Source organism: Neophocaena asiaeorientalis, unplaced genomic scaffold (genome assembly GCF_003031525.2).
Source record: "Neophocaena asiaeorientalis asiaeorientalis breed wild unplaced genomic scaffold, Neophocaena_asiaeorientalis_V1.1 scaffold150, whole genome shotgun sequence".
Lineage (NCBI taxonomy): Eukaryota > Metazoa > Chordata > Mammalia > Artiodactyla > Phocoenidae > Neophocaena > Neophocaena asiaeorientalis.
The window spans coordinates 7,861,302-7,887,167 of NW_020176571.1; the positions used below are offsets into that span (position 1 = coordinate 7,861,302).

At 40.7% G+C, this 25,866-nt stretch overlaps 1 protein-coding gene across 2 annotated transcripts; it reads right to left on the reverse strand.

Annotated features, from left to right (window-relative positions):
• Window positions 1–1,403: 1,403 nt before the first annotated feature.
• Window positions 1,404–20,731, reverse strand: STYK1 (serine/threonine/tyrosine kinase 1). 2 transcript variants are annotated; one of them, XM_024732992.1, is made up of 10 exons: window positions 20,601–20,731; window positions 19,796–19,949; window positions 19,251–19,385; window positions 16,257–16,443; window positions 15,355–15,536; window positions 13,470–13,553; window positions 8,936–9,144; window positions 7,129–7,169; window positions 6,380–6,476; window positions 1,404–4,222 (listed from the first exon to the last, which is right to left on the reverse strand). In XM_024732992.1, exons 3-10 carry the CDS (start codon window positions 19,365–19,367, stop codon window positions 4,018–4,020), a joined length of 1,122 nt encoding a protein of 373 aa, XP_024588760.1. In that variant the 5' UTR covers window positions 19,368–19,385; window positions 19,796–19,949; window positions 20,601–20,731; the 3' UTR covers window positions 1,404–4,017. The 2 variants fall into 2 exon arrangements, with proteins under 2 accessions (XP_024588760.1, XP_024588759.1); XM_024732991.1 differs by having other exon boundaries at window positions 16,257–16,523.
• Window positions 20,732–25,866: the final 5,135 nt, after the last annotated feature.

Sequence of the window (25,866 nt, forward strand, 5' to 3'; positions counted from 1 at the left end):
TTCCATCCACCCACCTTTCTCTCTTCCCTTCTGTAGCAGACTTCTCTGTTTTAACCATATATGTCTTTTAAACCAGTGGTCCCCAACCTTTTTGGCACCAGGGACCGGTTTTGTGGAAGACAGCTTTTGCACGGATGCGGGGTTAGGGGGATGGTAGGGCGGTAATGCGAGCAGTGCGGAGCGAGGGGGAGCGGCAGATGAAGCTTCGCTGGCTCACCTTCTGCTGTGCGGCCTGGTTCTTAACAGGAACCGCGCCCCCACCTCCCCCGGGCAGGGGTTGGGGACCGCTGTTTTAAACCACTCAGTGGAGTTACTTTTTTTAATGAGAAAACCACCATCATGCAGAAACACCAAAACTTCCACACCATTGTTTCTCAAATATGTTCATATATGGTGAGTGAGCACTTGAAGCTATTGCTAGATTATTAGGACATGATATATTCAATTCCATTATTCAAATTAATAATTTATCGAGCATGTGACAATATTATATGCTTCTAACACATAACATAACCACTGATTCTTATTTCCAATACAAGTAAAACCAGTCTGCTAAATTAAGCATAATAGGTGATTCTCCCAGTCTTCTACTGTATTTGATACACATTTATTTGTTTAAATGAGTCATGGTAGAGCAAAAATGTAACAACAGTTGTTACAGCAAGTTTAAGATTTAGAAGATTCTATTCACTAACTTTTTCTTTAGCATGGTGAAAAATATTATTATTCAATTTTAATAGAAAATACCTAAAACTAGTGTTGTGTACGAACATGATTTGAGAACTACTGGTTCAGACTATTCTAAGTTGAATTACATTGTCAAGTTTCAATGAGACGTGGTTTCCAGGTGGGCATTTGCTCAGTTCCTAGCTATTTTGCAATTTTTTTTTTTAACCATAAAGCATAAATTGGAAAAGCAAGACTGGGAGAGGAGGGAATCAAAACAATAAAACAAACCCTAACCTGGATTCAACTTGATTAAATGGTAAATATTTTCATTCTTTTTTCCATTCATTAGCTTGGGAATATCTGGTATGGCTGATAAGTCAAAGATGCCAGAAATATAATTCTCCTTTGGAAAAAGCCTGGCCAAGTGAGGGAAAGACCCAGTTTCCTCCGAATAAACAATTACTGTATCCAATGTTCCAGACCTATATCCAGAAAAACAAAGTTTAAAATGGCAATTGTCTGTTTCTTTGCCTCCTACCAAAACAAACATTAACATACAATGTGAGACAATTAGCAAAATATTTTTAAAATAAGATTTATTTCAAGCAACTATACTCCAATAAAATTAAAAAATAATATTTATTTTAACAATTTTAATTTATATTGCATTTATTTTATACTGCATATATTTTACATCTATATATAAATTATATAATTTTAGTAGGGTTGAGTGCTCAAAATATTTTTCCTAATAAAGATATGGAATTTAAAAAATGAGGGGAACCAATTTACTACCAAATAAGTCACTTGAAGGCTTGAGTCATTCAGGATTTGTCTTTATTTCTTCCATAGAAGCTAACTTTGAGCTTTGTGTGTGGTATACAATGAATAACTATTTGTAGAATTAATATTTTTTTTCCTCTTACATATTTTAAAAGCTGCTCTCTTCCGTTGAGTCTATTTTTGTACACGGTGGGGATTTTGAGAAGTATTCCCTCTTGGATCATCTGATCTATTCCCAGACTGTTGGTAGAGTCGATTTTTATTATTCCTAATTTACCCCTGATGGATGAGTGTTGAGTGCTACTTTGAATATCATTGGTAAAGGTGAATTCATTATTTCCCTTGCAAAAGAAAAAATACAGCGTGAAAGAGCAATGCTCAGTTTCATCATGCACCACTCTCCTCCCACTTGACTATACCTCCCTCCCACTAGCCTCCTTGCAGTTCCTCAAACTGAGTTTTTTCTCGCCTCAGAGTTTTGACATACATAATCCTTCAACTGGAAGCCTCTTCTCCTCACTGTCAGGCTTACTCACCCATCCCTAAGGTCTCAGTCTAAATGCCATTTTTTCAGGGAGGTCCCCATTTTATACTCGCTTCTACTACCCTATACTTTTTCTTCACAGCACTCATCACAGTTGTAATTAACAAATACCCACATAAATGTGTATATAGTGTCTCTTGCTTTCTGGACTGTAAGCCAAAGCTCTCCATTTCTTTTTATCCAACACCTAGCACAGTGTCTGGCACAGTTGTCCTTAACACTCTATTCTTTGAAAATAGTTGAATAAATAAATAAATATTTTGTAAATTTGACTTAAATGAACAGCTGAGAACAATGAGATTCCATAGGACTTCATCATTTTGTGCTGAGCCATTCTTCCTCCCTTCTCTCTGTTGCTGCTTACCACGCATTTAAATTCTGTCTAGTCAGTGTGGTATTCCTAGAGGTGCAAGAATCATTATTCAGTTGGGCGACTCATCATGACTCCATCAGGATTCTAACTTCTGCAAGTTTTCAACTGCCAGTCATTTTCCTATAGCAGCCTTGGATGTCCCTTCTAGAGTATCCAAGGTATTGTTTAAAATCACAGACCACGTGTTCAACTGAACTGTCATTATCATGATATTTCCAGTATTTTGAACTAGTAGGAGATGACTGTCATCATCCACACGCTCCCACAAAAATTACGACTTCCTCATTTTAGTCAAGTGGTATTTGTACCATCCCATCATCTTTAAGCATGTCCTCCCTTGCAGTGTGACTGACAGACCAAGGTTCTCTTCTTGGCAACCGTAGGTGTTAAATGAAAAAGATATGAAAGATTCTAGGCTAGTAAGGATGAGAGTAAGGAAATTAACATTTATTGAGCACATAGTATGTGCCAGATACGGTACAAATATATACTCTCATTCAATCCTCATGACAACCCTGTGAGGTAGGTAGTATCCCCTTTTCACGCATGAGGAATCCCTTTTCTGACAACGTAGATTGCCTCTTGAATTTTTCTGTTGTCATTAGCTTTCATTTATCTACCGTTATCCTCCCTCTTGGAGAGATTTTGGCAACTGTATAACCTGAAAAGCCTACTTTCACTCAATAAATATGAATTTAATGAAATAAGTTTCACAGTAGATCACTGGATGATTGAAAATGGGAACCTATCATCCTTCCATCTCAGGTTACATCCTTTTCCAGCCCTTTTAAAGACGTCCTTGCCTACTAAGCACTTTTGCTTGACTTCCATATTTCCCATTTATTAAATACACAGTGTATTCGTCATCGACCCAGTTGACCCTCTGGGCTCAGTCTCCCTAGTCTCATAGGGGCCAGGAAGCCAGACTGTTGAAAAGTACACGTTGAATGTTCGTAATCATGAAATGACCCCTCCAGCTTCTAGTTAAAATAGTACCAACAGGGTTCACCTACCTCAGAATTAGATCAAAGGGGACCATATTTCTCCTATATACACCTTAGGGGGAGCTCAGAAGTCTTCCTTAATGGTTCTCCTTCAGCCCTGCATGAACGGACCAGGAATGAAGTCCTGTATGTCCTTCCTCCCCCTTCTCTCTGAAGGATGACCTTGGTCCTCACCTATACTCCTGAGCAAGTAGAACCTTCAATTTTCTTCTCATCAACTCCTTTATCAGCTTTCTCTTCCCTCATTTGATTCCAATTTTCTGGACCTTATAATAGTCTAGATAAAAGCATGTTTCAAAGGAAACCAGCCTGTGGTGGGAGGGACCAGCTCATCTGTGCCATGCTGCGACGAACGCTGCAGACTTGTAAAACCTCCCTGGCGTTGACACGGTCCATCCCATCTACCCTGCATCTTCAGGACTGGGATAACAGAAATGAAACTGTACTTCTCAGTCTCGAGGGTATATGTTGTGTGCAGCCTCATCTAGCATCATTTCAGGTTTCTGGGGAAATGTGTAGGGGAAGATGCAGGATCCACGTCCCATTCCTCCCTTTATGTCCCACTAGAAAGTCTTGTCTCTGTTCTTGGAGGAATTGGTTCCAAGAGTATATGATCTCCCAAAAATGTGTGCTGCCCCGGATCTTCAAAGGATGCTATAGCTATAGGAGAGACTCTCCACGCTGACGCCTGCCACAGCTGCGTACAATTCAGGCACCACCAATTCTGGTACTTGCAACACAGCCTTGTCATTTGCAGTTCGAGCGGCAGTTTCTAGGCGTGAGTGTAGCTCTCTAAGTGAGGGGCGGCTGTCCTCACTCCAACGCCAGCAGGACTTCATGAGACCGTACCTGAAAGGAAAACAAGAGAAACAAGAGAAAATGTCTCGTCTCCTAACAAACCTTAACAAAAGAAACCTATGAGTCTTTAACCTACTTCTCACTGCTGTGTCCCACATGCTTCCCAGAGAATACTGTTCCTTCTCATCCTCCTAATGCTAAGTCTCTTAATATCATCTTCTCAACAGGACCCTTTTTATAAAAAGAATGACTAAATATTTCTTAAACTACAATCAGTATGACAGAACAGGTTTTTTTCCCATTAGATTACCCAAAACTCTTAAGTGTTTTCATCTTGCATGTTATTAATTTGCATCATTCCAAACCATTGCTATAACTTATCTACCAGTATGAGCTACATTACAGCAAGGAAAATAAGAAGGTATGGAATAATACGATTCATACTAATTTCAGCTAATGTAATTAGATGGTTCCTTCCTTTAATCCGGGTCATTTCCCCCCTTTATTACTTAGCTTCTCCAGGAAATTGCCTTAATCGAGATAGAAGTACTCACCACCTTTAATCTGTCTTTGCTTCAATCCAGTGTCTAGAGAATTTACAACATAGCCTGTTTTCAAACACTCTTCATCAAGTCTCATTCCTGCCCAAGAACCTACAGTGATTTACCACTGCTCACCATATAAAGTCAACATCCCACCCCCTAGCTTCTTAGCATATAGCTCTTGCCTAACTGAAGCCCTCTCCTCCTGACAAGTCAGTGTCTTGCTATGCCCTAGATGTGGTTAGTAACACCGAGCTCCGTCTTTGCTCGTGCTCTGCCCAATTCCTTGAATATCCTTTCCTACAGGTTTAAGTCTCAATTCCTTTCCTTATAAACCTCAGCATGCTCTGTGTTTCCCACACTCTTTAATGTTGTACGATGAGACTTTGTAGAAGATGCTGCTTTAATAATACTGCTAATGTTTTACCAAGAACTTACTTATTATAAAAGGCATGGTAGGGGACTTAACATGCATTATTTCATTGTAGCCTCACAATAATTTTGAGGTAGGATTATCATTATACCTATTTTAAGATAAGTAAACAACGCACAGTAAAGTAGTAGGACTAGGACTGAACGTGTGTCTTTTTGACTCTGTGAGATGAATCTGAGCTTTTAACCATTCTACTTATTGCCTCAAACTTTATGTTGATTTTCATGTTGTTTCTGACATCCTTCTTCAAGACCAGGTACTTTATCAGTTAAACGTCTCTCCCCAGTATCAAGGACAGCCTTTTATACACATAAAGCCTATGAGAAATATTTGTCAACAACTTCATTCTAGTATACCCAGCCAGTATCACTATACTGTGTGTATATACACATAAAAATATATATCAACACTTATGATATTTAACATTTTTAACATGCTTGATGCTGTAACTGTTTAATGTTGGGAAACCCAGGTGCTGGAAATTTACCCTTTCAGTGCTGAAAAATTTACAAAATAGCAACAACTTTAATAGAAATGTATATTAATATATTAACTCCTGTCTTCTTAAAAATAATTTAACCTTTTCTTATGTTCTATAACAACCTTTTTTTGTACTTTATTGGTTATAAAATTCTGAGTGTAATTTAAAATTTTTCCATTTTCTGCCTCTACGTTAGTTCACCAATTGTCCCTTTCTGCTGACAATTTGATATCCTCCTTCTCCTGCCTCATTTCTTCTCACCCCCACTTTTGGTTGGCTTCCAACATGCTTAGAACTGGGAAAACAGATAATCAATATGTTTTTAAGTTAAATATTAAATAGGAACCAGTGAGTAACTGTACTGCAATGGATTTTATGACAACTATATTAGAACTGAAGCCAGTAGTCTCTAACTGAGACTGACATTTAAATAGATAAAACACTACTGTATTTGCATTGGATTTGGTCTACTTTAAAAGCTTCCAGAAGAACTAAGCTTTAACAACGTTAGCGAACTTAAATTTCTAATATAGTACTCAGTGGTTGCCTCAATATTTTGTGTGCGTATGTATACACACATACAGATGATATACATATACATGTACATCGTATATGTGAGCAGATGTGTTTTACTGCAGAGGTTTGGTTTAGGGTTGTACATTAGCGCATAAAGGACAGCTGAGGGTCATCTGAGCCACTCTGAAAGGAGCACGACTGATGAAGAGCAAAAAAAGATTTTAAAAACCATTTACATGGTGTGTGTGCAGCTACTGGGTCTCTTCATGATTTTCCTTCTTTGGAGATGCTGTAGGATGCTGGTAGGGGGGATTTCAGGATATGGAGGTGCCCCTGTTGGTATGGAAAGAATGAGAGAAGTAAGAGAACTTAAGGGTCCTCAGAATACAAAGTATAACTAACACTACTCTCCATCCACCTGGGCTAATTACCTGCAAAAGTATAGCCATAGAAAAAATAATAGATATAATATAATTGCTCCCTGGTGATCAAGTAAGGATATAGCTTAGAGAATTTTGGAAAAAAAGAGATGGGGGTGGGTACTGATAACTTAGCAGAACGTTGAGTCTTTAGAAAAGTAACAAAATAAAGCAAAGTGAGAAATAAGATCTGCCCTCTACTTCCCAAACATGAGAAGGTGCTATCGTTTCTCCATCAAGTGGATTAATAAATCTAAAGACAATATTTTTATGTTTATGCAAGATCATCCTTGGATTTTAAAACATCCCATGGAATTGGTAATGTCTTGAGGGAAAGAAAGAGAAAGAAAGCAAAAGAAAGTTAAAAACAGAAGAGGGAAGGAGAGAGAGAGGGAGGGAATCAAGACATTACAAGACTATCTCAAAAATCAGGATTCTATGTCAACTCAGTTCAACCTTCAGAGATTGTACCGAAACCCCTTCTCATAGCAAATGTCATCCACCACCCAAATAAACATCCTTGTATATTTCTGTGTAGGTACATACTACTTTGGGGATCCTCTTACCTAGAGTCACCATCTCGTAGAGCAGTACCCCAAAAGACCAGCTGTAAAAGAAACAAGGCCATGGATTTAATTTCTATTTCTGCCTTTCGTAAAGACAGCTCACTTAAATACCAGAGGCCTTCAGTAAGAACCCCATTACAAGGGCAATGAAAGGGAATCAAGGGTGACTGATACAATAAGCAATGAGGTAGTGCCATTAGAAAGCATTTCTGTCCAATCCCCTTAGAATCTAATCTATTTGAGTACTGAATTGATGTCTCCTTTTTTCTATATTACACATTAATAGATATATACCATTATTTGCTAAATTGTGAGTGTTTGTGCAAACATGCAAACATATTCGCCCAAACATACAGAAAGTCCCCTCTGCGTCTTTTTCATCCTTTCCATTTCTCCCTGCTGAAGTTCTAGCCTTTATTCTTAGCTCAAGGCCAAGTAAGTTTTATCATTTATCTACCATTTCCTCAGTAGATCTAATTGCCCAAACCTAGGAAAAATATTAACATAACAAGTTTTATACATAATTGGAGTAGGCATTTGCCTAAGTAATATGATTCAAGAGATGTATATTTCGCTATTCTATAATATCATCATTAAATGAGCAATATTTCCCAGTTAAGCTCTCAAAGCTCCCAGACCTCTATTCAAAAGGAGATGTCAGCGAAACAGCAATGAAATAAAAAAGCAGTCTTCTGGGGACTTCCCTGGAGGCCCAGTGGTTAAGACTCTGCACCTCCACTGCAGGGGGGCATGGGTTCTATCCCTGGTCGGGGAACTAAGCTCCCACATGCCGCGCGGCACAGCCAAAAAATAAATAAATAAAATAAAAAAGCAGTCTTTTAATTGACTCACCACATCAACTGATGTTCTAAATTTCCCCCGCAACTCATAACATTCATGGCTCGTAACATATTCTCTATTATGTTTGTGTGCTCCTCTGAGCAGTTGAGTTATATGGCTACCAAAAGTCAATCGCAGTTCTTTACAATCCTGTTTATGCCAATCCTACCTGTAACTGTAATTATGTAAGCAATTAAATATTATGTAAGCTGATTAAATATACATGCCCTGAAAACTAGATTGAATGCTTTGAAAATATTCTATAAAACCAAGCTGCTAAAAAGAAAGTGTTGTCAAATTGCGTGGGTGAGACAACTGTAGAAAACTGGGAAAAAATTAACAATAAGTGTCTGTAGTCAAATTGCGTCACAAATGTTTTCAAGTTTCCCACTCTATTTAGAGTCATCCCAAACTGAAACTCAAAAATAATTCATTATGGATGTTACTTATACAAGAAACACAACACGTGACTTCATTTAGCATAGCGGGTCTATCCCCTTGGCCCTCCTCCAAAAGACTGATAATTAAATATTTATATGTTTTAAGTTAAAATAGATTGAGTATACACACACATATGTACTTATTTTAATAAGTCCTAAACTTATTAACTAAACTTTGGATTAAGCGGACCTACCTCTTTCAGATAAAACTAGATAAACAGATAAAACTCCACCAGATTAAGTCCTCAGATACTAGCATGAATAATCTATTCATTTTTTTCTCTCCTAATTAAGGTTTCTAATCTAACACAGAGGGAATACTTCAAAAGGCACTAAAAAGGATTGCAGGCAGATGCCAAGTATGAGCTCTGCCACATAACACGCATTTCTGCTTGAGAGTCTGACTTCTCAGTAGACATTTCATGTGGAGACATAATTGACAGTAGACTCAGTCATGTTCATGAGCTGGAGGACACCTGGGTCAAGAAAGGAAGAAATCCATAGGGCAGGGCAGGAACAAACCATACATGTCTCCTTTGATGCCAGCTGGTCTCAGCAGAAGCCGTTCTGGGGCGAGCCACTTGAGAGGTACGATGCGAGTAGACGAGATGGCCCCTCGGGAGTGGACTTCATAAGCCAGGCCCAGTCCGCAGAGCTTAGCAGTGAGATCACACTGGATCAGGATGTTCCTGGCTGCCACATCCCCATGGAACAGATGCTTATCCTGGAGAAATTCCTGTCAACATGAGATCAAAGATGGATCAGCTTTCTGAGGTCATGGCTTAGGTCACAGATAAAGAGAAACAAATCCTTGAAAAGAAAAGTATATTTTCTACTCTGAACAAGCCTCATTAATAATGACATATTGCTTCCAAGTATTTATTAATTTTTTAATTAATTTTTATTTATTTATTTTTGGCTGTGTTGGATCTTTGTTGCTACATGCAGACTTTCTCTAGTTGCAGCGAGCAGGGGCTTATTGTGGTGGCTTCTCTTGTTGCAGAGCACGGGATCTAGGCACACGGGCTTCAGTAGTTGTGGCATGCGGGCTCAGTAGTTGTGGCTCTTGTGGTATGCGGGCTTAGTTGCTCCACAGCATGTGGGATCTTCCTGGACCAGGGATGGAACCTGTGTCCCCTGCATTGGCAGGCAGATTCCTAACCACTGCGCCACCAGGGAAGTCCGGCTTCCAAGTAGTTATAATGAATCAGACATGTTTGCATTGTGTTTAAGATTAGCAAACCGATACCAATACTTCATTCCTTTCTTTAAAAAAATTAAAAGACTTTTTTTAAAGAGTTGTTTTAGGTTGACAGCAAAATTGAGTGGAAAATCCAGAGCACTCCCACATCCCTTCCCTCCCACTTCATAGTTTCCTCTATTATTAACAACTAGCATCAGTGTGATACATTTGTTACAACTGATGAGCTGATACTGATACACTATTTTCAACTGAAGTCCAGAGTTTACTTCAGGGTTCACTTTTCGCATTGTACATTCTCTGGGGTTTGACAAATGATTTACACATTTTGGATATGTTGATATACCCTTATATTTTTGAAGACACATGTATTAGTAAATACACTAGCTTTGCTTTAAAACAAACAAACAAATCTTAGCAAACAGCAAATAATCCAAATAACATTTGTACTGGGTTTGGAAATTATAATCTCCTACTCTGACCCTGACCCTGGCCTGATTTTCCTCTCAGATAGGACCCAGCTAGACAAGGGGAAGGAGCGTAGGTTTCAAGTTTCTAGCAGCAGTCTCCCAAACAGGGTAATATATACATAGCAAAATTGAGTGTCATAATAATAAGTTTATATACAGCTTTACATCATCTCATTTTGTCCCTAAAATAACTAGATGAGGTGAGTTAGGGAAGTAACTTTCAGATAAATCTAAATGATTATATAAGGTCACACTGGTACTAAGTGGTAGTGACCAGAACCCAGTATTCTAATTCATAGGAAGTACTGCAAATTCTACTAATACTTTTCAGGCCAGGCTGCAAATCAGAATTGCCTGGGAGATTTATAAATTCATAAGGTTTTCTCTCCGGATTTACTTAACCAAAATCTAGGAAGAGGGACCTGATAATCTATCTTTTTAAGAAGTATCAAAATGATTATAGCACAGCCAAGAAGACATTTGAGAACCACTGCACCTGAATGACACTGATGTATTGAAATCATTTCCCCCAACATCAAGGTGTTCAAGGCATACAGAGATGCTGAAAAACTATACATGACTGAAGCGCTAGAGACTGAGGTCTATGATTGCCAAACAAGAATGGTGTGAAAAAATAAAAGGTGAAGGTGGTAATTTCCAGTCATTGATGGTGAAGCAAACAGTGACTAGCAGGGATTTTTTTGTTTCTTGTTTTTTGTCTCAGGTGAGGTCTCAGAACAAAGATATTATACTCTAATGAGAAGAACTGAAGAATGTACTGATCTTGAGGTTGTTAAAAGTTAGAAAAAATAGTGTGATATTGCCTTATAACTGGTAACCTTGGGCTCTCAGGAATGCTCCAGTGTGATCACTGCATCTCTATGGGGCACCCCTGCAATTATGGTTCAGAATACAAGGTAAGCTCTGTCCTGATACCCTAACTTTTTATTGAAGTATAGTTGATTTACAGTGTTGTGTTAGTTTCAGATGTACAGCAAAGTGATTCAGATATATACGTATATATATATATATGTATATATATATATATTCACATATACATATATATTCTTTTTCAGATTCTTTTCCATTATAGGTTATTACAAGATATTGAATACAGTCCCCTGTGGTATACAGTAGGTCCCTGTTGTTTATCTGTTTTATATATGGTAGTGTGTATCTGTTATCCCAAACTCCTCACTTATCCCTCCTCTCTCCTTTCCCCTCTGGTAATCATAAGTTTGTTTTCAATGCTGTGAGTCTATTTCTGTTTTTTTAAATAGTTCATTTGTCCTGATACCCTAACTTTTTTTTTTTTTTTTTTTTTGCGGGACGCAGAGCTCCGCGGCATGTGGGATCCTCCCGGACCGGGGCACGAACCCGTGTCCCCTGCATCGGCAGGCGGACTCTCAACCACTGCGCCACCAGGGAAGCCCCTGATACCCTAATTTTATCAAGGAAATATACCAACTAGGCCATCCAAACACCATAGTTAACATTTATTTGTATGATGTGCTCTCTCCCTCGCTCCATGAGAACTTCAACTTTTTCTCACTGCATCACCTCTTTTTTCCTAAGCTTTCTCTGATTCTTTTTATATCCCTTGTATATTTCATACCTCAAGGTGGCAAGATATATCAAATACTAAAATAGTAGCTTCACAGAGCCCTGATTTTCCGTAACTAATTTTAAACACAATTATCTAAATAATTTCATAGGAATAGTCATCTAAATTTCCTGAGTAATTCTGGTAAAGGTAACTTTTTTTTTCTTAAACCTTGAGTTCTTTCTCTTCCCTGTTTATTTAGGTTAGTTTAAAATAAAGAAATGCTCTCACTTCTGCCCCTTCTTTTTTATTCCTCCTCTTCCACTTGTTCCTTGTTCTTTTTAAAGTATCTGTAACTCCTATCACATTCAGTATCGAAGCAAATCTACAACCTAACATGTTCTGAACTAGTATTTCTTGTTTTACAGGTATAAATTATAAGCTTCCTTCTGGTTCGGTAGCCTTTCACCCTTTCAGTTTCTATTCCCATTTCTTCTCCCAACTTGCTTTCCCTTTCTCCTTTTACATCTGTTAACATTAGTATATATCTGGAAGTATGTGGACATACAGCTCTTGGCCCTGGTTTTTTACCCTTAAGACTGAGAAACCTTTTAAAACCCTTCCTGTTCCTTCTTTTTTTAAAAAAATAAATAATAAATTTATTTATTTTTGGCTGCATTGGGTCTTCATTGTCGCACCTGGGCTTTCTCTAGCTGCTGCAAGCAGGGGCTACTCTTCATTGTGATGCACAGGCCTCTCATCGCGGTGGTGTCTCCTGTTGGGGAGCACAGGCTCGAGGCGCAAGGGCTTCAGTAGTTGTGGCATGCAGGCTCAGTAGATGTGGCTCATGGGCTCTAGAGCACAGGCTCAGTAATTGTGGCGCACGGGCTTAGTTGCTCCGTGGCATGTGGGATCTTCCCAGGGCTCGAACCTGTGTCCCTTGCATTGGCAAGCGGATTCCCAACCACTGCGCCACCAGGGAAGCCCCCCTGTTCCTTCTAAAAACCCTAAATTGGGACTTCCCTGGTGGCACAGTGGTTGAGACTCTGTGCTCCCAATGCAGGGGGCCTGGGTTTGATCCCTAGTCCGGGAACTAGATCCCACATGCATGCTGCAACTAAGAGTTCGCATGCCACAACTAAGGAGCTGGCGAGCTGCAACTAAGGAGCCCGCCTGCTGCAATGAAGAAGCCCAGGGCTTCCCTGGTGGCGCAGTGGTTGAGAATCTGCCTGCTAATGCAGGGGACACGGGTTCGAGCCCTGGTCTGAGAGGATCCCACATGCCGGTGGAGCAACTAGGCCCGTGAGCCACAACTACTGAGCCTGCGTATCTGGAGCCTGTGCTCTGCAACAAGAAAGGCCGCAATAGTGAGAGGCCCCCACACCACGATGAAGAGTGGCCCCCACTTGCCACAACTAGAGAAAGCCCTCGCACAGAAATGAAGACGCAACACAGCAAAAATAAATTAATAAACTCCTACCCCCAACATCTTCTTTAAAAAAAAAAAAAGAAGCCAACGTAACGCAACTAAGAAGCCAGTGAGCTACAACTAAGGAGCCCGCCTGCCACAACTAAGACCCGATGCAACCAAATAAATAAATATTGAAAAAACACTTTAAACTGACTACTTTCTTCCTAGAATTACCAATCCTGAATTATATTATCTAAATAATTTCATGAAAGAATTGAAAACAATTTATTGGTGCTTGAGTTTCCGTCCCCTAACTTCCATCTGACTTCCTTTATAATATATACCCCATTTGAGAGCATAACTGAGAAATATGACATTAAATACCAAGCTAACAAGAAAAATCACTGCCATCTGTTGTCATTTCTCCAAGCCTTACCACAGCCAAAAGGACCTGCTTCCCTATGTGATATATTTGTTTTTCTGTGAGGTCATACGGAAGGCCATCCGTGGTCATCACATCCTAAATAGATAGAGAAAAAAGCAGTACATCAAAATGACATGAACAGATCTGAAAGAAAAGCTAGGGGTAGAGATATTCTTAAATGCAGTTATCAAAGCTAAGGAAAATACACAAAAATATAAGGACTATAAGATTCAAGGACAGATGATATGAGAGGTTCTCAGATATGCAGAGAAGTACCATGATTTATTGGACCAGGAAAACAGTAAAGAATGTAGATGAATAGCAGAATGAAGAACAGAATAGCAGGTAAGAAAGACAAGTATATATAAGACTATCCATTGGATAAAGCAGCACTTTTCCTAAGGCAGAACATGTGTGTGTGTGTGTGTGTGTGTGTGTGAGAGAGAGAGAGAGACAGAGAGAGAGAGACAGAGAGAGAGAGAGAGACAGAGAGAGAGAGAGAGACAGAGAGAGAGAGAGAGAAAGCACATTAACTCAACACATCTTGACTGAATGCCTACTATGTGCCAGATTCCATCTTAGGACCTCAGAATACAAAAGTGAGCAAAATAAATATGTCTATGCCTTTTGGAGCTTATACTGTGGCAAACACATGTGAATCAAAATAAAATAATCATACATAAATACATGGTTACATATCTATAAGTGCCATGAAAGAAATGTAAAAGAGATCATATAATGGTGGAGGAAAGAGAGCTCATTCAGTTGGAGAAGCAAGGAAAGCTCTTGACGAGATCCGAAGAGTGAGTGGCCATTGACCCTACAAAGAAGGGAAGGGGAGAGAAGTCTGGTGTAATGAGAAAAGCATGTGAAAACAATCTGAAATAGAGAGGCATGCAGTCTGAAAAATAAAAGGAAACAAGTGAGGTTAGGGCACAGACCAAGTGACAGATGGTCTTAAAAAGTTTAAATCTCATGATGTGCACACTGTCCTATTCGCATCACTGGATGGAAGAAGTCAACAAGGTCTCTTTTTCATACACATTTAGTAACACAATGATCAGCCTACCTAGGAGGCTTGATTAATATTGAACTTTGTTCATCAGCAAGTGACGAGCTAACTAGGAAAACATGGAGCACTTCAAAAAGAGGAGTAGATAGAGGAGTGGTGAAATTGTAAGGAATAGGACTTGCACTTTAGCCTGGAAATTTCTGAACATTTAAATTTTTCAAAATATGAATTGGAGATACACAAACTCGCAGGCTGACATTTCCTTAACTCAGCCTCGGCACACTAGGGTGACGTTACAGAATGGAAAATATACTTGACACTAACAACAAGATCATTGCTAACAGCAGTTAGGTTGTTATGCAATTATCATTAAAACAGCTACCATTTTGAGTGCTTAATATGTTCCAATCACTATGTTTTTACAGACATAATTTCCTTGAATTTTAATAAGTATTTATTATTACTCCCACTTTACAGATGCCGAAAACTCAGACTCAGAGAGGTGATTTGCCCAAAGTCACATAGCTTGTAGGAGATGGAGCCCAAGGTCCATTCTCTAAATCTGCACCGCCCAATATGGTAGCCATTACCCACATATGCCTATTTAAACATATATTATTTAAAATTAAATAAATTTGAAAATTCAGTTTCTTAATCATATCAGCCTCATTTCAAGGGTTCTGTAGCCACATGTGATCAGTGGCTACCATATTGGACAGAGCAGATATTCCATCATCACTAAACATTCTATTGGTTGGTGATAATCACTCTGTTATGGTATTATAATGTCTCTCTCATTTGTCATTTGTCAGGCTAATTGACATGTGAACAGCTAATAAGTCAGGTCATGCCTTTCCTTCCCAACACCTCTACCCTACCACTTACCCGGCGACAGGTCCAGAGAAAGCTGAGCAGGTCCCCCTGGGCCACATCCTCCAACACCATATAGAGCGGCAGCCCTTCTGTGCAGCAGCCTTCCAGCTGTACCAGGTTCTTGTGCTTCCCCAGGTACTGATAGAACTGGATTTGCCCTAAGAACTCCTGCACCTCTTGGAGCCCAGCTGGTTCTGTGGAAGACAGAAGAACCATGGTGAGTGAGCAGTCAGAGTATCACCAATAAAATGGGGGTTCAGGTCAGGAAGCAACCTCAGATGATAAATTTCAAGGCTCCAAAGGGGAGTGAGTGTAGACAAAAGGTAAAAAGAAAGAGAATCAATTAGAAGATGATCTTCAATGTCACTGATCTTTTGTCAAAGGTAACATAGAACCGTAGGTCTTTAGAACTGGATGGGCTTTCCTCTGCCTAAAAGACAAGTGTTCTGTTCACATTAAAATATTATCACACATTAACATATTACCACTTCTAGACCTTTGGATTAATATTCTTGCTAATCCTATCCTTGTGCTGTTTTATGTATCCATCATTACTGGTCCATATCAATGAGTATCAGCAAAAAGAAGAAAAATGCAGTAACTGGAAAAGATATCAAAACAGTGAAGAAAAATGAAGAAACAACCACAAAATCCTCATTCAAGTAATATCTAATATGGAAAAATCAGTTTTAACAGCCTTGATAGGCAAGGTTGAGCTAGGGAAAGACCCAAAGAAGAACCTTTCTGTTTCAGAGATTTTACTTTCTATTCCCTTCTTATTCTGTGTCCAACTGTGACCACAACTATCTGTTGATTAACATTTAATGTCTGCAAGCCTGTTAGCATTCACTGCTGAGGGCTCACAGTAAAAACAAGTTAAAAGAGAAAAGGAAGTCCAACACTTCTCCTTTTACCTTTTAAAGCCTTGAGGACGACACTCTTGGGCTCATCAGTGTCCCCAGTATGTATCTTGGTTCGGTAGATGGTCCCAAAACTACCATTGTGGATTTGCTCCAGAACTTCAGAGAGGTGCTCCCGGGGCACCTGCAGCTTAGCCAGGGCCTGTGTGGAAGTTCGTAGAAGGCTTTCCACCGATGTCTCCTTAAGTGGTACAAACACACTTCCTTCAGGTCTTGCTGCTTCCCAGCTTAGGCCCCTAGATGGAGGCATGTGGGCAACACCTAAAACAAAGAGGTGGCAGCAACAAGCTTTTTCCTAGGCTAGGGACTCCAAGAAAGCAGAACCTGGAACAAACCATCGAGGAGTCCCTTCAGCAATTTTCTCTCTGGCCAATGTGAGGATACCTTCTGATGCTTCTCTATGAACCAGCATCAATACAAACCTTGTAGAATTTATGTAATAATCCCATTACTTCTAAGACAACTGGAGACGGACCTCTGAAAATGGGTAATGACATTTCATTTCAGCCTTCCTCAGGATTACAGTTCAGTATGAGTATAGTATGAAGACAATTAAGGAAGTTACTGAATAGGTATTCAAACCACAGACACCTAAATGTGGTGGGAACTGCCAGTGGAGACTATCATTAAAGTCAATCAAACAGCTTCCCAAGGTGGAGGGTAGGTATGGATAACTACTCAACTCTGAGCAAAAGTTACTCCTCCCTCAAGTTGTCCCCAAAATCAAATTATTCCGTATTTCCAAGAGTCTCAATCAAAACATTCTTTCGGTACTTTCCCCCTTTCTAAACCAGCTTTTCTCCATTAGAGAAGAGAGATTCATTCTTTTTATTAAATCTTTATTCATTCATTAATTCATCCATTTATTCAACAAATATCACCTCCTTTGTGCCAGGCACTCTTCTAGATGATAGGAAGAGGCAAAGTCCAGATTCTCATGAAGATTACTATCTAGTGGTAGGAGAGAGGAAGCAGATAATAATATACTAGGTAAGGAGTGTTATGGAGGAAAAGAGGGGAAGAAGGAGCACCAGTTATGCAACTTTATGTTTGAAGGTCAGGAAAGGTCTTTCTGAGAAGATGACTTTTGAGAAATAGAAGCAATTTGAGAGCAAACCATACTGGTATCAGGAAGAAGTGCAGAGGTTCAGGAAGGAGCATTTTTGACATATTTGAGGAAGAGTAATGAAATCAGTGCCCCTGGAAGCAAGGGAAAAACTGGAGGGTTACAGGAGATGAGGCCAGAGAGGGCCCAGGTCATGTAAGACCATTAAAAGAAATTTGTCTTGTACTTCCCTGGTGGCGCAGTGGCTAAGAATCCGCCTGCCCGTGCAGGGCACACAGGTTCGAGCCCTGGTCCAAGAAGATCCCATATGCCGCGGAGCAACTAACCCCATGCACCACAACTACTGAGCCTGTGCTATAGAGCCCACAAGCCACAACTACTGAAGCCCGTGCGCCTAGAGCCCGTGCTCCGCAACAAGAGAAGCCACTGCAATGAGAAGTCCATGCACCGCAACGAAGAGTAGCCCCAGCTTACCACAACTAGAGAAAGCCCGCGTGCAGCAACAAAGACCCAACACAGCCCAAAAAATTCATTAATTATTTTAAAAAAGAATTTTGTCTTTTTTCATTCTAAGTTGAGAAGCAACTGGGGGTTTCATGCAGAGAACTGACAGGATTGACTTATGCCTTAAAAGAATCATTCTGCTGCTCTGGGACAATAGAGCATAAAAGGATACAGGCAGAAGTGGGGAAACCACTTAAGAGTGTATTGCAATTATCTATGAGAGGTGAGGGTGGCTTGAGTCTATTTTGAAGACACAGTTAACAGGATTTGCTAATGGACTAGAGACGGAGTGTGACAGAAAGAGGGGTCAAGGACATCTTCAAGATTTTAGACTGAACATATAGGGAGCTGGGCTTGCCATTTACTAAGATAGGGAAGGCTGTTGGGAGGGGACACTGTGAGGGAATTTCAGGACCTTTGTTTTACACACATTACGTATTAGATGTGTACTAGGTCCAAACTGCAAAGTAGGTGGTTTAGTATAAAAATCAGGGGACTGTAGTCAGAACTGAGAAAATAATTGAATCCACAAGACTGAAAATGAGATCATTTACAAAGTGACTGTAGATTTGAAAGGAAAGAAAAAAGTGTTTCAAGAAGAAGGAAGTGCAAAATAGTGTCAAATGCTTTTGACAGGTCAAGTAGGATGAAAACCCAACAGAGCTGACACTGGTGATCTTGGAAAGAGTTCTTTTGGTGGATTGGGGTGGGGGGGAAAGCCTTGTTTTAGTATGTTCAGAAAAGAATGTGACAAGTAGAAGTAGTGAGAGTGAGTTTAGATAAGTTCTTTGAGAAGTTCTTTGTAAGAGTGAATTATAAGAGACTTGGGATATAGTTTAGAGAAGGATTAGGGGTCAGCCACTGTAGAGTTTCATTTACTGTCAGGATATTTTTTTTCCTTCTTTTTTCTCTGAGTTTCCTGTATGAGCTGATTCTCTTCCATTATATGCTCAGTGGTACCCCAGAATAGCACATTATCACCTCCTACCTAATGCTTCAAGGACTATTATGAAGGCTACCCCTTTACATCCTAAATTCCAGAAGCACAGGGTAGGGCTGTAACGCATTGTAGAGTAAAATGTCATCCTTCCAAACTGGTTACAAAGCCCTGGGCTTTACCCAAGCCTTGCTCCCCAGTCCTTAGACACTCACATGGCCAAAGATTTGATAGTGCAATAGGACGAAGAAGACAGAAACAGGTTACAGGAGGCCTCTCTTGCCTACTCTTCTTTCAGCTCACAAGCATACATTACATTTCCTTGAGAAGAGCTCACCCCCCTCTCAACTACACAGGAGGGGACCCATACCCACTATCTCATTGCAGGGCCCTCTAGACTTGGGCTCATGGAGGCTTGTGCCTCATTTTCTACAATCTCCGTCTTCCCCGAGCCACTGCCCAGCCCCAGTCTGAACTTTACCTCGGAGTCCAGGAGACCGCTGTTGCTCTCTTTGTTCTCTGATGAAAAGCCACAGGATGACCCCAAGGAGAATGAGGAAGATCCCAACCAGAAGCGTTGGGATGATGATGATTTCATACTGCTGCTCCTGGACAACTAGGTAGGAAATCGCGGAAGTAGAGAAGAGATTGAAGAAGCAGCCTCCCCTGACTTCCCCTACCCATCAGTCTTCAGCTCACCCCACACGATCATCTCTTCCTCCTGATCCCTCTACCACAATCGGGATCAACTCCCTGCTCTGAAATCCCAATGTCCCTGTCTCTTAGCCCATGAAGTATGCTATGCACCTCGTCTCTCATTTTTCCTACTGAGTTGGAGGATGCAGCACATCTGGACCTATGACTGCCACTCTCCCCCCTCCGCCCAAAGCCACTAGTGCCAATTCAGTTCTCACCATTGCTTCATTTCTATGAGAAATCAGATGATCTTCCTTCCAGAATCTATTCAGATCTTAATCTCCATCATCCTAAACTCAGAGGGCAGATCTCTATATCATCTGTACTTACTACACAACTTGTCACTGAGACTGCATTCCAACAGCATCCGCGTCATGCGCCTCTCATCTCCCATTGCCACACAGCATCCAGTTCAGCGCTTGACCCCCAGAGGATGCAAAGAGCACTAGAGAATAATCCCCAAGGATTGAGTTGTTCTGAAAAACTAAAATAAAATGGGGCACACAGAGAATTTTAAAACACCTCTCCAAATAACTAGTTATTAAGTACACAGGTACCTGGAACGCTCCAAGCCACCAATTCATCTCTATCCAACTATCTGACATTCAAACTGGAAGAACGTTTTTTGTTGTTTTTTTTTGCGGTACGCGGGCCTCTCACTGCTGTGGCCTCTCCCGTTGCGGAGCACAGGCTCCGGACGCGCAGGCTCAGCGGCCATGACTCACGGGCCCAGCCGCTCCACGGCATGTGGGATCCTCCCGGACCGGGGCACGAACCCGTGTCCCCTGCATCGGCAGGCGGACTCTCAACCACTGCGCCACCAGGGAAGCCCAAGATCTATCTCTCTCTTACGGTCCTTAAGAAGGTCTAATTTTCTTTTTCTGTGTATCCCCTAATTTTTAAACAAAACACTTAATTTCATTTTTATATAAAACTAATTCAGACAATGAATCCATAGTTGGCAGATTTCAAGAGAGATGAGTTATGCATTTGCTTTCCTTCTCTGAAACATCCCTCTACCGCATTCTCGCTACCAGTGAGCAGATAGCAGTTATCAATAAAACTATTTAATTCTGCAACTCTCGGAGCTTTCCCTGCCCATCATATACAGATAGACACAGACACTCATTCTTACCAATACGTGGATGAAAGCAAGCGTCAGGACTAAGCCATCTTCTCTTCCTCTCTCTTTTTTTTAACAAAAAAGAAATATGTCCATATGATCCAAAAATAAAAATATAAAATGGTATACCATGAAAATCTTTTCCCCACCCCATCCTTCTCCATCTGTCCAGTTCCCAATTCTCCTCCAAGTAGACTATAGTTGTGAGTTTCTTGCTTACCTGACCAGAGATTCTTTACATGATTATATTCTATATCATCAGCATATATTTCTATAGAATTCTATATAATCAGCTTATATTTCTACACAATTCTATATAATCAGCATATATTTCCAAAAACCCAATTCTTCCTTTCTGAAGAGAACTGGTGGTCACCGCTCTTCCATGTATATAAAAACTTTATTTTGCCCTTGGTTAACTTGATTCCATGGCCAGCAAAGCCAACTTCTTTAATTCTGATTGATCTGAAACAAATATGGTGATTTTTCACTGCCTAGGTAACTGAATATGTGATCTAGTTCTGTAGTGATTTAATAACAAGGTAAATTTTAGAAAATCATAATTGTAGCTTATATGATATTATACTATATTGTACACATGTGACATTAGCCATATTATGGTCCCGTCTGTTACATTACATGTTGTGTTTTATTATTAATACTAATAACCACTAATACCTTATTGAGGCAGAGTGTCTCAGTGCCAGAAACACATGTAAAGAAACCTCCCAGCCAGCTGTCTTCTTTTCACTATTCCTGGAGTTGCATGAGTTTGTCCGAGGGGATGAGAGTTAAACAATCCCCTTACAGCTCAGAAGAGATACAGGTGTGTGGCTGGTTGACAGAAACCTAAGTAAACAGAGGAGTAGCCAGGAGAAGGAACATCACAGAGAGAAAGTGAAATTCTTATCTGTGGGCTTTCGCATAGGGAGGGATCTATGAAGGCAATGAATGGTAAGATAGTAAAGTCCATCTAATCGAGTTTGCAAGCCAAAAAGGCAAGGTGAAAGTTCCCACAATTCCACAAGACTGCATGAAAGGGAAAACACTCATAAAAGGGCAAGAAACAGAGAGCCTTGAGAGGGCGGAGCGAAGAAGGTCCTAAAAATAAAACATTAGCTCAGCCGGGAGAATTCAAACATAATTTGCAAATGTCATTCTAATTCTTATTTTCCTTTCCTCTTACTTCCTTTTGGGTGCATTATCAGATGTAATTATTTTCGTTCAGGGAGCAGCCAGTTAAACGAGTTTGGCTCTCTGGGGAGTCGGTTCTGGGAGCATAATCTCTCTTACCACAGTACAAGAGGGAAAAAGGGTCAGGCAGCAGCCAGCTCCAACTCGTGAGCTCCGCCCAGAAACCAAACTACACACGTGCTGACGCACACTTGAGCACGAAATGTAAAGCCCTGTGCATGTGTCCCCACGTAGAGCTGCTCAGGTGGCCGCCCACGATGACAGCACATGGCCAAACATACCTGTGGCCAAGACCCCAAGTCCACGCCTATACCCTTTCACCTGGGTATCACACTTACTACAGAGCACCCACCTTGGGATACAACGTGACCTTCTATTGCATTTCCTGAGCAAGGTTCTCACCATGAGTTGTAATTGTGCTTAGACAGTTTATAGAGACTGGGCTTAACAACATGTAGCGGCCCAACGAAACTGGATGCTGAAGCAAGGAAATAAACCTATAATGTGGCGAGGCCCACTCAATAAATTGCTTTCCAGATGTTTGTATAATAAGCCCTTTCCGAAGATTACGCTTTGGCTAGAGGCATCTTTAATATACCAAATGAATGTAGAATTTTTAAGGAATATGCGCCAGGTATACCCCTATATCCATGAACGCCTACAGAGGAAACTTACCACACAGAGCCCTCCAAAGCACTTAGGTCACAAAGTTCTTATAATCACTTGTAAGAACAATATTTCTCTCCACATCATTTTTCTCTCTGCAGTTAGTTGAATACGAACATTCAATTACCACATGACTTGGCCTGCCCACTCCGTGTCAAGCTAAGACAAGCCATGGCTAGATGAAAAAACCTTCTGGGACGGCCGTTCTTATGCATTTGATTCTAACCCATCTGATTATTAGAAGAACGTATCTGACCAGCATTTCTGTACAATATGAGCAATACTCTGTCCCCTTCAACTATATCTCACTGGGTTAAAAGAAAAAAATATGTTCGCTACTGCTTCGTCTCTTAATTGGAGTGTCAAGTCCTTAAGTATGTAAAACACAACCCTATATGTCTTATCCTTTCATGCCATTGTTTCTCAAATTAGTTTTAAAGGCTCCCCTCACACCCGAGACCCCTGCTCTAGGGCTCAAGTAGATGTTCACAGCACCTGTCTGAACAATTGTGGTCCGTGGGTTATGTGGGAAAAGTCTACCTCCCCTACGGTCGTTAAGCAGGTCTAATTTTCTCTGTGTCTCACTTATTTTCTAAACAAAACATTTAATTTCATTTTTATACAAAGCTAATTCAGACAGTGAATAAAGAGTTGGCAGATTTCAAGTTCTCTCTTTAGTGCCATGTATTACTACACGCAGGGCATTGGAATCAAGGGTCGAGTGAGGTTGTGAAATTGTTAATTCTGATAACTATATTTGACAGTGGAAAATATGTACATAGCTTGCCTAAAGTTTACACATACGTATGGTGCCAAATCTCTCAGGCAGGGCTCTAATTAAAACAATATTATTGCCTCATTTGTGGTTATCCTTCCTTATTTTTTCTCTTTTCATTTGCTCCTGACTCTGTTAGCATATTAAAAGATTTAGTTCCGGGCTTCCCTGGTGGCGCAGTGGTTGAGAGTCCGCCTGCCGATGCAGGGGACATGGGTTCCTGCCCCGGTCTGGGAGGATCCCGTGTGACGCGGAGCAGCTGGGCCTGTGGGCCATGGCCGCTGAGCCTGCGCTCCGGAGCCTGTGCTCTGCGGCGGGAGAGACTGCAGCAGTGAGAGGCCCGTGTACTGCAAAGAAAAAAAAAAAGAAAGATTTAGTTCCCCCGCCCCCCAAATCGAGAATCTAGAGGGACACAGAGCAGTATGAAGGAGATACAAATAGGAAGAGAATGAGAATAAAATGGGAAGCGAAATCCACCCCAAATTTTTTCAAGACTGCAGTCTAGAGACCATAGAAGTGAATGATCATGACCCAGCAATCCCACTACTGGGCATATACCCTGAGAAAACCATAATTCAAAAAGAGTCATGTACCAAAATTTCATTGCAGCTCTATTTACAATAGCCCAGAGATGGAAACAACCTAAGTATTCATCATCGGATAAATGGATAAAGAAGATGTGGCACATATATACAATGGAATATTCCTCAGCCATAAAAAGAAACGAAACTGAGCTATTTGTAATGAGGTGGATAGACCTAGAGTCTGTCATACAGAGTGAAGTAAGTCAGAAAGAAAAAGACAAATACCGTATGCTAACACATATATATGGAATTTAAGAAAAAAAATGTCATGAAGAACCTAGGGGTAAGACAGGAATAAAGACACAGACCTACTAGAGAATGGACTTGAGGATATGGGGAGGGGGAAGGGTAAGCTGTGACAAAGTGAGAGAGAGGCATGGACATATATACACTACCAAATGTAAGGTAGATAGCTAGTGGGAAGCAGCCGCATAGCACAGGGAGATCAGCTCGGTGCTTTGTGACCACCTAGAGGGGTGGGATAAGTAGGGTGGGAGGGAGATGCAAGAGGGAGGGGATATGGGGACATATGTATACGTATAGCTGATTCACTTTGTTATAAAGCAGAAACTAACACACCATTGTAAAGCAATTATACTCCAATAAAGACGTAAAAAAAAAAAAAAAGAAGTGAATGATCACAACTGGAATTGAACTAAGTATTCATATTAGCCCTCCAAATTCTTACACATATTTCCAATGTAAGTACAATGCACACTGCATCTTTGCATCTGTTTTATTACACACAAAGAAAGACAGTTCTGTTTGCAATAATAACACAACTCTGATGAGTGACATTTCTGTTCAGTTAGCATAATAATGTCCTGGACATAAACAGCGATTTACTTGTGAGTGTCCAGAAGAAACTCTTCTTATCAAAATTCATCTGCAAATAGAACTTTAAAAATTAGATGCAGGGACTTCCCTGGTGGTCCAGTGGTTAAGACTCCAAGCTTCCACTGCAGGGGGCAGGGGTTTCATCCCTGGTCCGGGAACTAAGATCACACATGCCACAGGTTGAGGCCAAAAAAAAAAAAAAAAAAATTTAGATGCATTCTCCTGTACTCTGTCTGCCTATGTGTTGTGAGAAATTCCTCGAAAGACTGTATGACACATGGTCCCATCCCCATAAGGTGTGAGTAAATCTGTTTTGCCTGCCTCACCCTCAATCTTACCACCTGCATCTCTGCACAAGTGGATCTGCCAGCCATATTATCTTCATACAGACAAGTGCCTCGCTGCCTAGCTGGGCACTGCACTGGGTCAAGGGGCTTATTAGCTGTGGGCTATGGGGCAGAGGACACAAAGACCCAAAGTGAGGAAGATAAAATATGTGGAGATGGCACCCCGAGACAAGAGACCATCTGCCTCCTGGCTCTGTCACTCAGCCTTCCCTTCTCTTCCCCCATCATCCTTACCCCTGAGCTGTCTAGCCAAAAACTTCACTTAATGGAGTGACAATGTTAAGTTGGAAGCAAGATAGAAAAGAACTGCTCAGATCTAGAGGATTCCAGAATTACTTATCTCCAACATTCTGAAAACCGAGCTGTCCTTCCTGTTTTCAGATCCAATAAACATATACTGATGAGCTACAGGGTGCGCGTATCATGCTAGGCTAGCCACTTTCACACACAGGAGGAAACTGAGGCTCAGAGAGATTAAGTTCTGAATTAGGGTTTTAAAAAAAACAAAAGGCAAGTAAATAAATGTCAGAGAAAGGTTTCATACCCCAGACTTTTTTCTTTCTTTTGGCCGTGCAGTTTGCGGGATCTTAATTTCCTGACCAGGGATTGACCCCGCACCCTCAGCAGTGAAAGCACAGAGTCCTAACCACTGGAGCACCAGGGAATTTCCCATACCTCAGTCTTTTAACTACAAACCCAATGTTCTTTAAACTACTTCATTGGGACTTCCCTGGTGATGCAGTGGTTAAGAATCCACCTGCCAATGCAGGGGACACGGGTTCGAGCCCTGGTCTGGGAAGATCCCACATGCTGCGGAGCAACTAAGCTCATGAGCCACAACTACTGAGCCCGCGAGCCACAACTACTGAAGCCCG